Genomic DNA, 16,245 nt, shown 5'->3' with positions numbered 1-16,245 from the left:
CTTTGGTGCCTATTATGATGGGGAAGAGATTTTCTTCCTAATGCACTGTCCAGTGGTAGACAGGGAACTGATATTTATCATCTTTACAGAATGATTATTTTCAAACAACGCTTTCTATGGAAAGACTTTTAGAATAATTTTTATTAAGAGATGAAGATATACTATCTCTCCTGCTTTACAACTATTTCCGTTGTTTACCCCTTAGATAAGACCCTCACGCAATTTACCGAAACCTTGATCTTTCGGTTTGAATTGACCAATCTGACCTTAGCCTGGGAACCCCAGAAGTATTTTACTTGCAGACGCTAATAAAGACATGTACCCCAGGTCCTGCTACTCACTCTCTGCCTGCATCTTGATGTCCCCAGGCATAAGGTGCACCTCCTCCAGGACCTGTGAGTAATAAATTTCTCTATTTCACTTTTCCTTGGGGCCTCTGTTGAACCATGGCTCGCCCACCATCCGACACCCCAGGGTTCTACTTAACAAATGATAACTTGACAAAAATCACAGTCACAGGGGAGAGAAAACTGGAGAGGCTGCAATGTGAGACCAGTCAGATACCGCTGGTTTTAAAGATGGACGAATGGGGCCATGAGCGAAGGAATGCAGGCAGGCTCCAGCAGCTGGCAAAGATAACAGATTTTCTCCTAGAGCTTTCAGAAAGAATGCAGCCTTGCTGACCCTGTGATTTTGGCCAAATGAGACCCACTTTGTATTTCTGACGTCCAGAATGGTAAGATAATAAATTTGGATTGTTTTAAGCCACCAAGTTTGTTGTATTTTGTTACAGAAGTCATTGAAAACTAAAATACTTTCCCTACTCAATTTTTGTAAGTTAACCACCAACATCTCGGGCAAATCTTTCTGGGTTACCTTTTTTTAGGGGGCAGCACCATCATACATCCTGTTATTGAACTAGGAGTCATCCTTCACCTCTACCTCTCCCCCACATTTAATTCATCACCAATACCTGTCAGTTCTTTCTGCCTCTAAAATAACTCCTCCATTCCATTGCATCTCTCTGTTACTGCCTTTCTAGGCTACAATTTTGAACGTCTAGAATTATTATGTAACAGTGGAGTTTTCTATTCCACTCTTAAGTCAGTTCTCTACGCTTTCAAATACATGTATTATATACACATATACATTTTTAAAATTGAGCTCCATAGGAAGAAATACATCTTACATCAAGATCTAGGATGGACACACACACGCCCAAAGTTTCACAAAACCATCATTCCCATACTCTTTTGCAATGTGTGCTATTTTCTATTATATGTAATTTAATTGAAAAACCCCAGCTGTTTGTGACTCACTATAATGATTTCATAACTGACCAATGGATCATGACCTATAGTTTGAGAAACCATTTTTCTACCTGGCTACTAGAATGATCTTTCTAAAATACAATCATTATTTTCCTCTAAATCCTTCAATGGCCTCCCACTAGTCTAAGGATAAAGTTAAAACTTTAATACGGCTTACATGATCCTTCATTGTCCAGTCCTTTTGTCTCTACTCTAACTGGCTCATTTTCATTTTGCAATCCAATCTCACCTACGAACTTACTTTCTGGACTCAGAATGTATCTGACAACAGAACATTCTTCCCCACGTCCTCTTTGTGTAGCTAACTGCCACTCATTCTGCCTTCTCAACTCAGGCTTCTCACCCTCTGAATGTTTTCTCTGGATTCCTGGTCTGGCGAGGAGCCCCCTCCTCTGCTCCCTTAGCACCCTGGACTTCCTCAATGGCAGTGCTTATCTCCCTCTACTTGAACTATGAAAGTGCTAGTTAAGAGCAGGGACTGGGTTTTGTTCCCCGTATTATAAACCTAGTAGGCCTTCAGTAAATATTTATTGAATAAATCGAACTATTTCAGTGGGTCCCCATCTTAAGTTCATTAAGTGGAATTCTCAAACATTCCCATGTTGTTGGATATTTGGGTACCTTCATACCATTGTAATATAAAGTTTCAAAGAAGGCCCAGATCTGGAACTCAATTGTCTACATAGATACAACTTGTTTGCTGAGTCATTAAATAGTTTCTAGAGTTTAGCTCTGTGTAAAGCTGCATTCATTAGATCTCTCAGACTAGGACATAACCTAGCTGCATCTCTAAGGCTTAATTTCCTCATCTGAATTCCAATTTACCCTTGGATATCCGCAAGCATCCCAAATTCAATTTGTGTAACTTATAGGGATAATAATAGCATTTACTTAGGACTGTTGTGAAAAGCCAGTGGGTTAAATAATAAAATAATACTTTGCAGATTATTTTTTAGTTATTATTACTACACACAGACACATGCCTGTCAGGTTATGCCAACACCTTAAGTTACATTGATCAAGGAGAGCAAGGAGGATGAAGAACAGGAAGAGAGAGGTACTTACCATGCCGGATGAGTAAACCTTGACCATTCTTAGAGTTAGCGATATAGCATGACCTGTGATATGGCTTTTTATTCTGGGAGTTTCTTCCTCAGAACTTCCTGTAAAAGAAAACTGAAACCTCATTAGTGTAACTAGTTTAGTCTGCAATATCAGTTTAGACTATTTTATGAACTTCTAGGCTGTGGTGGGTGGTTAGGGGGGTGGGGGCTCCACACTCAGGTAAGCTTCATCAGATTGATATATGGTGGTTTCCTATGGGGGGGGGGAGGAATAATGACACCCCTTCCCCCCACACACACAAATAAAAAGAACAAGCCATTCGTGCGATCTGTGTCAGCCAGCCTTCCAATGTTATCTGGCTGCTCGTGTAACTAGAGGATTATACATACCTGTCTTCATTTCTTTCAGTCATGCCTATAAAATGGTACAGAATTTCTTCCTCTGAATGTTAGCAGACTACAAAATTAACTGTGCTGCAAACATTTTGGATATAACATGATACCGTGCTGAAATAAGAATAAAAATTCAAAATGTCCACCCCCCAAATCAGATTGGCATATTCAAAAACAAATTTCTTAGAAATATTTTTCTCAGTTTTACCTGTTACCTTACAACCTAATTTGAAGGTGGCAGAAATTCATCAAGGAATACAGAATCTGCAAAATAATGTAGATTTATACATCAAAAGTGTAATAAAGTCCTATCAATGTTTCATGAAAGAATGTAAACATTTTCATTAATTTTCACTTCATTCACTCGGTATATATATATACCCCCATTATTTGCCAGGCACTTGTCAAGTTGCTAGGGATATAATGATGAAAAAGACAAAGTCCTACTTCATGGAGGTTACATTTTCTGATAGGAATGGAGAAGATACAAAGAGCAAGTAATTAAATAAGAATTTCAGGTACTGATACTGTGCTATAAAGAACAAAAAACAAGTGATAAAAAAGTACCTGGAGAGGTGGTCTTGGGAGGGGCTAAGAGTATGGATTCTGGAGCCATACGCCCATGTACAAATCCAGGCTCCATTCATCAATAGGTCTATGATGCTGGGCAAACTACCTACCCTCTCTGTGCTTCAGTTTTCTCATCTGTCGAATGGGGACAACAATAGTATTTACCTCATGGGTTTGTTGGGTTAAATAAATTAATGTGTGTAGAACATTACCTGGCACATAGTGCTCTGTAGGTGTCTTCAATTACTATTTTCCTCTCTGAGTAACTCACGTTAAGCTAAGACTTAAATATTAAGGAGCTCAAATTAATATGAATAAAAGAACACTGTATCAAATAAAGAAGAATAAGACTAAAATGCAGCTCTCTTCTTTATTTCCAGTCATAAAAATACACAAAGATTAAACCATAGTAACACCTTTTATCACCCATCTTGACCTTCATCAGAGCTTTCTTCACTTAGCTCCTCACTTTCTCCTTTACTCTTACTGCTACTGTCTTCTTCACTATCTTGATCATCTTCCTCAAGATTTTGAGCTTTCTCTGCACAGAAAGGAAAATAATTTCTTAAAATGTTTCTTAATATTTCCACTCTTTGAAAAATCCTAATTTTCCTTGCTTCTCCCTCCACTAAGAAATACATATTTTTGGAATGTGAGAACTGAGCTGAACTTTGCTAACTGTATGTAGGGTTAAAACAGTAGTACAAAGAAGAATGTATTCTTTCTGGTATAAAGATGTTTGTGGATTTAAAGACATTTAAAACTGGTCTATAAAAATATTTTTACGATTGTTGAAATAATTCTTACTTAAATAGAGTAAGAGCAAGTGAGATTTAGGGTAATTTTGAGGGTACTGGCTTTCCTTGGAATTGTGGGATAGTTCCTGTAATACATGGTACAATTAGCATGTTCTGTTCCCTCTGAAGACTGTCAGTGAGTGACACCTGTGCCCAGGAAGCCTGCTTTGTTTGGGCAGTTCCACCCAACAGGGAAGAGGGAGTTATCTTGACCATCTACAGAGGACAAGCTGGTTTCATTAAACCATCCAAGGCAACCATTTAGCCTTCTCTTAATCACTTCCTGAAGATGTATTTTGCCAATCTCCTGGGATAATGGGTTTTTAAATAGTGACTGCTCACAGTTCTATGAGAAAGAAGGAATTTCAATTTTTAAATTTACCCATCAGCAACATTTCTTCAATAAGTGAGAAAAACTCCTTGGCCTCAGGATTTTCTGGTTCATAGATTAGGACTGAAAATGGACAACAGAATGTGTGTTACTAATTTTCAGTGTTTCGGCAAACAGGCTCCTCAGAATGAGATAGAAATTGTCAATCAGAGGAAGTGAACATGCACAAAGCAAAACACACCAACAATTATCCCATGGGTATATCTAAGTGCAAATAGAGAAAATGCTCTACTTAGAGTAGGTGCTTTGTAAGGGAAATCCTCATTCTATTTTCTACCTCCTGTCCAGAGAATGCAGTCTCTATTTCTATGAAGCATCCCTCATGACCCTGAAACCAAGATGTTTTTTGGCTATAATCATTCTGCAAACAAGGTACAAATCCTATAAAATATGGAGCCTTTGCTCATGAGAATGTGCGCCTAGAGGTCTGTTCATCCTTCATCTCATCTCACCCCCCAGTGTCTACATGACATCCTTTACTAACCGCCTCACTTGAACACAAAGGAACAGAGTTTGGTTTGTTTGTTTTTCAGTGAAAGCTCTTCCATGTTTGAGATGCCATTTTTAAAAACTCATCTGGGCTGGCCCAGTGGCTCAGGCGGTTAGAGCTCCGTGCTCCTAACCCCGAAGGCTGCCGGTTCAATTCCCACATGGGCCAGTGGGCTCTCAACCACAAGGTTGCCAGTTCAATTTCTCGAGTCCCCCAACGGATGGTGGGCCCCGCCCCCTGCAACTAAGATTGAACAGGCAGCTTGAGTTGAGCTGCCGCTGAGCTCCCAGATGGCTCAGTTGGTTGGAGCGCGTCCTCTTAACCACAAGGTTGCCGGTTCGACTCCTGCAAGGGATGGTGGGCTGAGCCCCCTGCAACTAGCAATGGCAACTGGACCTGGAGCTGAGCTGCACCCTCCACAACTAAGACTGAAAGGACAACAGCTTGACTTGGATCAAAGTCCTGGTGTGTTCTCCAATAAAGTCCTGTTCCCCTTCTCCAATAAAAAATCTTTAAACAAAACAACAACAACAACAACAAAAACTCACCTTTCAAATAGGAAAACTGATGATTTCTTATTGCTCTTCATCCTTAAAACATTTACCCTAGTTTACGCCCCAGTCATCGCCTACTTAACAGTGTTCTCTTCATCAGACCCATTGTTTTCAGCACTATTTATCCCTTTTTGTTAATCCTTTACATGAATGTGTCACCTTTCCTTTGGACCACAACAAACAGATTTTTTTAGGCTTGTTTGTTTGTTACCAAAGTCCGAGAGGCCAGAAAGATTTACACCTTTTATTTGTTTTCTAGACTATTTTATTTATTTTTTCAGATCCTGCTCTACAGATCTCTACCTTCTTCCTGCCCTGAGTATTCATAATTTTGCATCATCCATTTAATGTTGTGATTCCTGTGCGATATCTTGATGGCCCCCAGGGGGCACTGAAACATCAAGTGTGCTACTGGCCTGGTTAAGAGTAAGATAATTACCGATGGTTCAACTAGTCCCCCTTGGCTCATAGAACCTCACCCCACATGACTTTCATCCTGACACACCAAAGAGTGTCTTTATTTCCTAATTCAGTAACGTAACAATCTACCATCAGTCTGGTTTAGCATGACTATATACTTTCTCAGAAGCTGCTTTTACAGATCCAACAAGTATTTATACATCTTTTAAAAAGGTTTCTAATAAAAATAATTTTTTACACATTTAACTTGGACTAAAATAGGCTTGTCATTAGCAGCCTAAATTCTTCTCTGGGGCTAAGCCTCTTTCTAAAGCAAGGTTTCTCCACCTTGCTCCTTGAGATACTAGTTTCTAAAGATGTTAATACATATTTGGGAAACTAGGTTAAATGAATAACTCAGGTAAAGCTTACAGTAAGAAGCAATTGTAGGATTGCACAGAACCATAAATATACTCATAACTATTATGAATCTTACAGAGAGGAGAATGTGGTTTCCCCAATTTATTCCCGTGGAATCCTTTTCAGTAGAACACTTATTAAGAAATCTTGAACTGACATTCCTTGGAACACAGTTTAGAAAATTTCATGTTGGAATTAGGGTTATTCCAGGAGAGTGGAATATGAGATCAGCTACTCTCATGGCTTAACAAAAACTGATGGCAATTGTCAATTTTCAGAGTGAAAGTAAGGTATCTGCTTTGAAACTTAGACCAGCAGTATCCATTCTAGGTGATGAATCCAAAATTCTTCTTCCTCTTTGATAGGCAGCACGGTTTGTAAAAAAGTAAGAGAAGCATGTAGCACAAGCAGTTGGTGTCCTGGGGGTTGTTTCCTAATCTGGGCCCCTAAGCAAAACCCAGTATGGGCCTTGAAGAACTGTCAGGTGTGAATCCTGGTTCTGCCACTGTCTAGCTGGGTCACCCTGGGGAAAGTATTTAGTATTTCTGTACTTCGGTTCCCTTACCTGTAACAATACTAACGATCTCATTGAGCTGTTTTAATAAATCAGTGAGATAATATAGATAAAGTATTTAGTCCAGTCCTTGGTGCATGGTAACTGCTGAATAAATGTTGATTATTATTCGTTTTCCTGGAATGGTTCTGGGCCTAGGGAAAGGCTTGGTGCCTCCTAAACATTCAGTGCCTGCTTTCCTCTGGCTGAAGGGTGGACAGGGAGCTGGGGGCACTGTCCTGTCCATGGGGCTCTCCAAGTCCCTCAGACTGGAGGCTCTTCTAGGGTAGACAAATCGTTGGTGTTGTCTACTGTTTACATCCCTAGAGTGCCTGGCACAGAGCTAGAGCCCTCAAAACTTTGAAAGATGGAATAAATGAATATAGACAAACTGAGCAGGAAGCAGGCCTTTTTTTGCCAGGATAAAATTACATACTCTAGACTACTAGGAAAGGGTGATTTATTTTACTCAAAAAAGAAATAAACATTCTAGGAACTATGTTTTCTGAAGATACATATGTACTTGTTAGATTTATAATGATGAGAACCATTTTGGTTTTCAGGCCATTATTCTTAAACAGTTACAGTTATTATAAAGGCCTAAATGTTTCTGGGGGTAGAATCTAGGACTATGGACAGAAATGTGGATGCCCTGAGAAGACTGAGCTGCAGGCTCCCTTTTTACAGGTGAAGAGACCAAGAAATAGGAAGATTGATTGGCAAAAAAAAAATCTCACAGTCATTCATGAGATGAACTAAGATAAGTACTTGGGACTCTTGACTCTCAGTGTCCTTTAAAAATCACTTTTCCAGGTTGCCTCCAATGCCTGGCAGGAAACGGCATGGAGCAGAGATATCAGTTCTGCATGAGACAGCAGGAAAATGGCTGAGGAACTATTAGGACCATATGAAAACTGAGTGTGGAAGACATAACATTCAAGCTTTTGCCAACAGAGAAAATTTCTTGGGGGAACCCAATACACATTTTTCAAAAGGCAGGACAAAGATAAAAGAACCTATGGGTCCCTGGGAATCCACATAGGAAGCCTGAAGCCACACAAAGATATAAATGACTCTACTATGATTGGACAGCAAGAAAACACACCAGGAACCTGAGGCGTTGTTCAAGAAAATAAATTTGTAAAACATTTCTGAAGGGACAAAGCTGAATTATTTCATATAAATAAACAAATATATTTATTAATAAATGTATTAGTCAACCATAAGAGCCATTTCAAGCCTGACTGATCCATAAAGTATGTCTTTTCCAAGTCTCTGCCTGCTTGACCAGAAACATAAGCTTAGTAATCAAATGAGGAAATGGAAATAGGAAAGATAGTAGGAAATCATAGGTTTTCAAGCCAAACCTGGGATCTAATCCTAACTTTAGCATTTATAAATAGTAGCTGTGTGACTTTGTGTGAACTAGTTCTCTTTGCTAGCTTCAGTTTCCTCATCTTTAATGTGCGGTTAATAATGTCAGGCTTACAGAATTATTTTAAGAATTAATGTATTATGAATGCTCCCCTAGTGGGTGCTAAATAATACACGTATAAATATATAAATATGCAAATACATAATTTGTTTACATATGTAAATTTATAAATGTATATATACACACAAAGAGAAAGAAGAGCTAGAAGAGGGAAAAAAGAGACAAAAGAATATCTATACTGTACGAATTTACACATAATATTTTTTCCATGGCAGAAAAAATTTGTCTGTAGCTCTGATAGAGAGGGACTTTGAACAGCCCTCAGCTAAATGTTCCTGTTAGTATCAAAGAACTAACACTTCCTTCTTCCTGAGACAGAGTCTGTCTCCAACTTTCCATTATTCCTTGCCTGGCATTGCTAAACCTTGGCCTGCCTAATTTCACATTCTGGACTGGGAATCGACCTCAGAGGTCGCCAGTCTAACTTTGTACACTCCACACTCCCATCTCTGAGCCTCTTTTCCACGTTTCCTGTCAGCGTTTTTTTCCTCTGGGGAGCAGTGTTCTTCCCCAACTGGCTCTCTTGATCATCATGGTGCCCGTCTTAGGGCCCTCCATAGCTCTTTTTCCTAATCTAGTCCTTAGTTTTAGAGGCACCACTATTTGACAGGGACAGAAAAGAGTGAACAGTGTTAATAGATAAGCCAGTAGGGGTGGAAACCAAACCAAACCATGACTATGCCAACCCCAAAAAGGTTTAGAGCATGTACGCTTTCTCTCCAGCTCCTAGCCTAAATGTCTGGTACAGATAGAGTGCTCAATATGTATTTGTTGGAAGGAAGGAAGGAGGGGAGTAAGTTTTTAAAGGGATATAACCCCATTAAGAAAGATCTATTTGGGTTGTTTTCATTCCCATCGACCTGGCACTTACTATGTGTTCACTGATTCGAGTCAGGTCAATAAGCATTTTATTGTGCACCCGATGTTTATGCAGCATATTGTAGGGCTAACAGGCAAAACTGACTGACAGATGTGGTGGTGATATCAGTGCATAGATTTTGTAAGCTTCAGCCAGAGGCTTTCTAAAAATGATGAATATGGAAATATGATATATAAATTTTCCTACAATTAGGCTCCTCAAGAAACTCAGAGAATTGGGAACTAGAACTACAGAGTCACTCATTTCTATACTAGCCCCACAGAGAAGAAAGGTGTTTTGGGAGAAGGAGCCTTGGGCCCCAGTTCTGGCTGTGTCACCAGCTCGGTGAGTGGGACTGAGCAAGCTGCTTAACCTCTCTCTGCTTCAGTTTCATTATTTATAAAAATAGAGGATTGGATATGACTCTTTCTAAGGATTCCTTCTGATTGGAAATTCTATGTTTGTGGGCCACCAAAAATAGTTTTGGTCAAAATATTTAAAGATCAAAAGTACAAAACAAGATAAATTATTTTGAGTATAAAAAAGGTAGTGTTAAAGCATTCAAGAGACTCATTTTTGGGACAGCGGGATGGCTCAGTTGGTTAGAGCGCGAGCTCTGCACCACAGGGTTGCCGGTTCGAGTCCCACACGGGCCAGTGAGCTGTGCCCTCCACAACTACATTGAAGACAACGAGCTGCTGCTGAGCTGCAGGAGGGGTGGCTCAGTTGGGAAGAATGAAAACGGCAACTGGACTTGGAGCTGAGCTGCGCCCTCCACAATTAGATTGCAGGACAACGACTTGGAGCTGATGGCCCTGAAAAAACACAGTTTCCCAATATTCCCCAACAAAAATTTTTTAAAAAAGTAGTTTAAACAACAACAAACTCATGTTTGAAATTAGCCAATGATTTAAGAAGTACTGTATCCATAGTGGGGACTGTGTGAGGTGAGAGTGGACCCTCACAGACCCTATGCCATATATTCACTTCAAAGACTTTTACCAGGAGACTTAAATCTAATACTAGTTAATATTTTGAGTCCTGTTATCAATAAAATTTAATTACAGAGTTGCCATTCCACTTTTAAAGTAACTATGACAAATGAATTAGAGAAAAAGATGGGCAAAATAGTTTGAAAATATTGTGAATTTAAACAGAGAGCTGGATTATTTAAAAATAATTAAATGGACTGTCTAAAATTTGGAAAATACGGTCTTTGAAATTTTCTCACTGGACAGTTTTAACAGCAGAAGATAGGATAAGTTACCTCAAAAGCAGGTCAATAGAAAATATCTAAATTGAAGCACAGAAAGAAAAAAAAATGGAAAAAACAGAGTTAAGTATAAGATGCATGTGGGAGACCATGAAAAAAAGTCTATTTTATATTTAAGTAAAGACCCAGGAAGAGAAGACTGAGGCAAAAGTTATGTTTGAAAACTTAATGGCCAAGAAATTTTCAAAGCTGACGAAATCATCAAACCCCAGATTTAAGAAACTCAGCAAACCTCCCAAACCTCCCTTTGTATAAAGACAAAGAAAACCATAACTATTTTGAACATCAAGTCAAACCACTAAAAACTAAAGAAAAAACAAAAGTAAGGTAGATCATATCATCCTTCTACTCAAGTGTCCAGTGGTTTCCCACTGCGGTCAGAGAAAAAGCCAAAGCCCTTAAATTGTGAAAAGGTGCTATGCAATCTGCTCAACTCCTAACCCATAGCCACTGTCACCTCATCCCCTTTCACACTTCCCCCTGCGTATTCTGCTCCTGTTACACTGTCTTTGCTCTCGGTCAGGCACACTCGCATCTCAGCACATTGCTATTAGTCCTGCCTGGAACTCGCTTATTCCAGAGACCTACATGATGAGTTTCCTCAACTTCTTCAAGTCTTTGCTCAAGCCTTTCTGAGAGGCCTTCCAGGACCAAACTATTTAAAACTGTTTTGCCTCCTCCCCGTACTTTCTATTCCTTCTTCCCTACTTTGTTTTTCTCCATAGCACCAGCATTTATGACACCCTCTTTATATGTGAGTTTATTATCTGCCTGACACTAGATATACATGTGGCACTGTTATCTGTCTTGTTGACTGCTGTATTTCCAGTGCCTACTACAGTGCCTGACACATGTAGGTGCTCCAGAATTTGTAGGATAATTGTGTATTACGTAAGGTTTGCTGCACTAGCTGACAATGCTTTTGAAACTAAAGGCATAAAGATACCTACTACCTATTGTCCTGAAGGTAAGGATTTTGACTTATTTTCCAGTGGCGGTAATTAGTCTCTGTTAGTCGGTCCCACTCCAAGTTAGCCTAGATGTCTAAATTAGTCCTCATACCAATCAATCAAATTTATTTGAGACACTATCAGGGAAATTCAAGACTTATGATAATTCAACCATCTTACACATTATGGAATGTATTTAGAAACAAAGAGAAGATTGGCAAATGGAAAAATACTTTGTACTTACTCATCTGACATAATTTTTTTGCCAAATGGTAGTCGTGGCTCATTTCTGCTCTCAGGAACTGGAAAACATTAAGACATTCTTCACATAAGTAGTTTTGAAGAGTATTTAAATGTCAATTAGAAACTCCCTAGAAAATATTCCATTAATGATGAACCATTTTGCTTTTAACATTTACATGTTTTTTTCCAGAAGTGAGTCTGTAATAAATCAACTAAGAATAATTAAGGACTTCTCATGGCAAGGCAATATAGAGTAAGAATATCTCTATTCTGCTGCAGCCACATTATATATGTGCTACTGAACAATCAGAATATGTAGGTTGATCCAACTGGCAGAGACAGTGAAGACACTAATCACTTTAATAGCTCTTTGGTTCAGATACAGCTTTTATTTGTGGACTTAGTCCAAAATTAGTAAAAACAAATGTAGATTTTCAACTATATAGTCACTATTTTCCAGTATTGCTCTCATACCACCCAGTTTTGCTTTTACTATTTTTCTTATATTTTTCTTGTTACAAAGTAATACATATTTTTGTATGTAGGAAATTTAAAAGCTAAATAAACACATTGCGTCCCCAATTAAAAAGCATCTGTATTTCTACCATCCAGAGATATCTACTTTTATATCTTCATGTATACTGCTTTAATATTTTTTCCCCACAAATGAGCACATATTTACAAAAACTAGGATTGTTCAGTAACTTTTACAAAATAAATCATGTTCATATTCACATATCATGATCATTTTCTCCCTATTAAATTAAAAAAAATTTAGACTACAATTTACTAAACTAATCTTCTATTATTAGTTATTTAGACTGCTTCCATTAAAAAAATAAGTCTACACTTAGATGTCCTTGCTTGTGTGTGACATATTCTGAACCATATGTGGATGCACTAGGTTTCCACTGCAAGAGACGGGAGCATCAAGTCACGCAAAAGAGACACTTCGCACACATTTCCAGACATTTGATAAACACCCAGGTGTCATTTTAAAAAAACAGTTCTCTACCAATTTTCTAAGTTTCTTCCATAGGTATTAGATTATTTGTATTTATCTAATGTAAATAGGACTCTCCTAGAAATTTTTCTATAAATCATTAACTTTATCACAATTCTCATTTATTCACATATTAATAATTCTCTTATATTTTAAAAATCTATTCTTGTCTCAGGTTCAGATGTTCATTTTCACCCCTATTTGTAGCTTTCTTCCATTTTAATTGTAATATCTAGTGGTTGATGTACGTCATTGTTTTTTTCAAGTATTCAGCTCTTGAATTGATATATTAATTTGGTTTTCATTTTGAATTATTAATTTGTTCCTTGAATTCTTTTTCTTATTTTCCTTATGTTTATTTTGTTCTTTTTCTGGTTTTTGGCATTAATATTTAGTTCATTTATTGTCACTCTTCCTTGAACCATTGTCATCATCAAAGCATTTGAAACTTTAAGCATTTCTCAAAGATTTTAAAATTTAGTGTTATCGTTATCACTATCTTCTAAATAGATTGTGAGTTTAGTTTTTAATTTTATTTTTTATTCAAGTGTCACTTAGAAGAATATCTTTTAGTTTTAAGTAGTTTTGTTATTGCACTTATTTTTGTTACCTCTTTATATTTCTCAAATCTTTATGGAAAAATTAAATATACACAGAAGTAGAGAAAGTAGCAAAAGAAATACATGCTCCCAATTCTCACTTTCAAAAATTAACATTTTGCTAATCTTGTTTTATCAGTATCACCACTCTTTCCCCCACCTAGATTATTTTAAATCAGTTAGCAGATATCATCTCATTTCACTTTAAACTAGTTTCCAGTCTTTTTAATGAAGCATTATATTGATAACACTAACCTCAGAAAATGAAAAGGTACATGGAATCAATTTCAAAGTCTCCTTTGCATTGACCAATTTTTCATAAATATATTTCCTATTAACAGTTCAAAAGGCAATGAAATTAAGACATTCATGCAATGGATGTTAAAATTAAGCCGAAGACAGGTTTAAAGGAATTGGTCTTATATTATTTGTGACATTCAAAATAAAGAGATGCTTCACAACTAAACTCAACACATGAATTTTGATGGAATCCTGACTGGGAAAAACAATCCAATTATAAAAACCATTTTAAAGACAAATTGGAAAATCTCAATTTGAATATATTTTATTACAGAATTACTGTTAATTTTCTTAGATGGGATAAGAGTGTGATGTTACAATGAAGAATGAAGTTATTCTTAGGAGACCCATTTTCGAGTATTTAGAGGTAAAGTTTTATGATGTTTGAAATTTACTTTCAAAGGTTTCTGCCAAAAATATTTTTCTAGGCTATATCTGTGCCTTATCTATGAAAAGAGAGAGATAAAGTAAATATAGCACAATATTAAGAAGTGGTGAATTACGTAAAGCGTACACATGTGTTCACTGTTACACTCTTTCAACTTTTCCACAGGTTTGAAAAATTTCAAAACAAAAAGTTGGGAAAACTAAGAGGGATGCATTCTGAGAACAAAAGATCTTATGCACAAGTACAGTACACGATATTAAAATAAGCAATCTCATACTGCCTATTTATATGCAAATGGATTCATAAATTACTTTTATAATTAAATGTCAAAAAGAAAAGAGAAAAGAATAAAATGAGCAACTCTAGACAGTTTGAGTCTGGCAAATAGGGTCTCTGAATGCTCCATAATTCATGAATGATTTTGATGTCCAGTAGAAAGGAAGTTTGGTTAAGTGAAATCTTTCCAACACTTGGCATCAATTTTTTTCTCCCTTATTAAAAACACCTTTTACTCTTAGGGACGTTTCAAAATTCCCTATACATGCTTTAGTCTAGGAAGAAAACACAGTAAATACGTCTGATTTCCTTATATAATTCCATGGTTAGCATTTGGGTTAAATTATCTAAGAAGGCAAGCACATTAGCATTTTCTTTGTGCTAAAAATCATGTGATTCTAGCCATGATGGAGTTCACAAAGATCAGATTTACTCTCCCTCCTTAAACAAGCAGAAAACTGGACAAAATATATAAAACAACAGTTTTCAGATGCTGGACAACAGACATCACAGGACAGTGATCTCTAAGAGAAAGGAAACAAGATGGGACCTATGATTGCCTCAGCTTACTGCTTTTAGGCTGTTTCCAGGTGCCAGCATGGGCAGGGAGAATCCAAATGGAGACCAGTGATCTGAGTTGAAATAACAGTTTGGAGTTCAGAGAAGCCAATGTGGCTATAATTTTCAAGAGAGCAGTGAGCTTCACAAAGAGACAGAGCTCCAACAACCTGCAGAGTTGTCTCTTGGAGTATTTGGCTGGTCGTGAACTGCATATGAGCATGAAGAAACTATCTGAGGCTGAAGAAAGATTGACAAATGGAAAGAATCACTAGAAGAAAGAATTACTGAGAATCACTAGAATGAGCAAGTGGAACAATCACTGGACTTCACACAGGGCTGAGAAGAGTTCATGTTTTTTCCAGCCAGAATGGAAGGTCCTCCAAATACAGAGCACTGGGAAGAGTCCTCACTTCGTGGTGTTCCCGCACTATAAAGGCTGCCCTGGGTCCTCTCCACAAAGCTTAAAAGCAAGATTCAAAATGTGATACCTGCGCTTCCAAGACACTCAATCTGTATCCCAGATCAAAGTTCAACAATATTTAAAGTAAAACAACAAAGGTCTGTACCTAAGAACATGGCATTTACAGTGTTTAGGATTCCAAACATGTAAAGATGCAGGAAAATATGACCCATAAGCAGAAAGAAACTTAATAAAAACTGACAGTTGAAAAAGATAATAGCATAGCAGATAAGTATGTTAAAATAACTATTAAAAATATATGCCATATGCTCAAAAGTAAAGGAAAATATGAACATTATGGAGAGAAATGATAGACATAAAATTTTAAATAAAGCTTCTAGAGATGATAAATAGAATACCTAAAATGAATATATATTAACATGTTTGAGAGAGAGAGAATGAGAGATAGAAAGAGAGAGAAAGGAGGAGGGAAAGAGGAAGGATGGGATTAACAGAAGAGTATAACTGCAAAGAAATGATAATGAACTTGAGGAAATAGCAATAGAAATTTCTAAAATAAATATACAGAGAAAACAGAAAAAAAAAGGAACATCAGTGACCTTTGGGACAATATTGGGTGGTCTAACATACGTGTAATTGTAGTCCAAATGAAGAGAGGGAGGGCAGATGTACAAAAAAAAATGTTTGAAGACTTAATAAGTGAATATTTTCCAATCCCGGTGAAAACTATAAACTCATAGATCCAAGAATCTCAATGAACAGAAGAAATATGAAGAAAACCACATCAAAGCACATCATAACCAATAATAATAATACAGATGAATAAAGATACAAATAACAGCAGACATCTTTTCTGAAACTATTAGATGATGGAGCAACCTTTCAAAGTACAGGAAATAACCTGGCAACCTAGAA

At 37.2% G+C, this 16,245-nt stretch overlaps 1 protein-coding gene across 1 annotated transcript in view; it reads right to left on the bottom strand.

Moving 5' to 3' along the window:
- Positions 1–3,715: 3,715 nt before the first annotated feature.
- Positions 3,716–16,245, bottom strand: part of ERICH2 (glutamate rich 2) — a gene marked incomplete at its 5' end in the record, with an annotated part of 30,182 nt that continues 17,652 nt past the window's right edge. Inside the window, 3 exons of the mRNA XM_081050761.1 lie at positions 3,716–3,899; positions 4,538–4,609; positions 11,784–11,841. Of these exons, the coding sequence (XP_080906887.1) occupies positions 3,781–3,899; positions 4,538–4,609; positions 11,784–11,841 (249 nt within the window). The 3' untranslated portion in view covers positions 3,716–3,780. The remainder of the gene's footprint in view (positions 3,900–4,537; positions 4,610–11,783; positions 11,842–16,245) is intronic.

The sequence above is a fragment of the Rhinolophus hipposideros genome (assembly GCF_964194185.1).
Source record: "Rhinolophus hipposideros genome assembly, chromosome: 6".
NCBI classification, from domain to species: Eukaryota; Metazoa; Chordata; class Mammalia; order Chiroptera; family Rhinolophidae; genus Rhinolophus; species Rhinolophus hipposideros.
The sequence above is the reverse complement of the archived record's forward strand: the minus strand, read 5'-3'. Positions and strand labels throughout refer to the sequence as shown.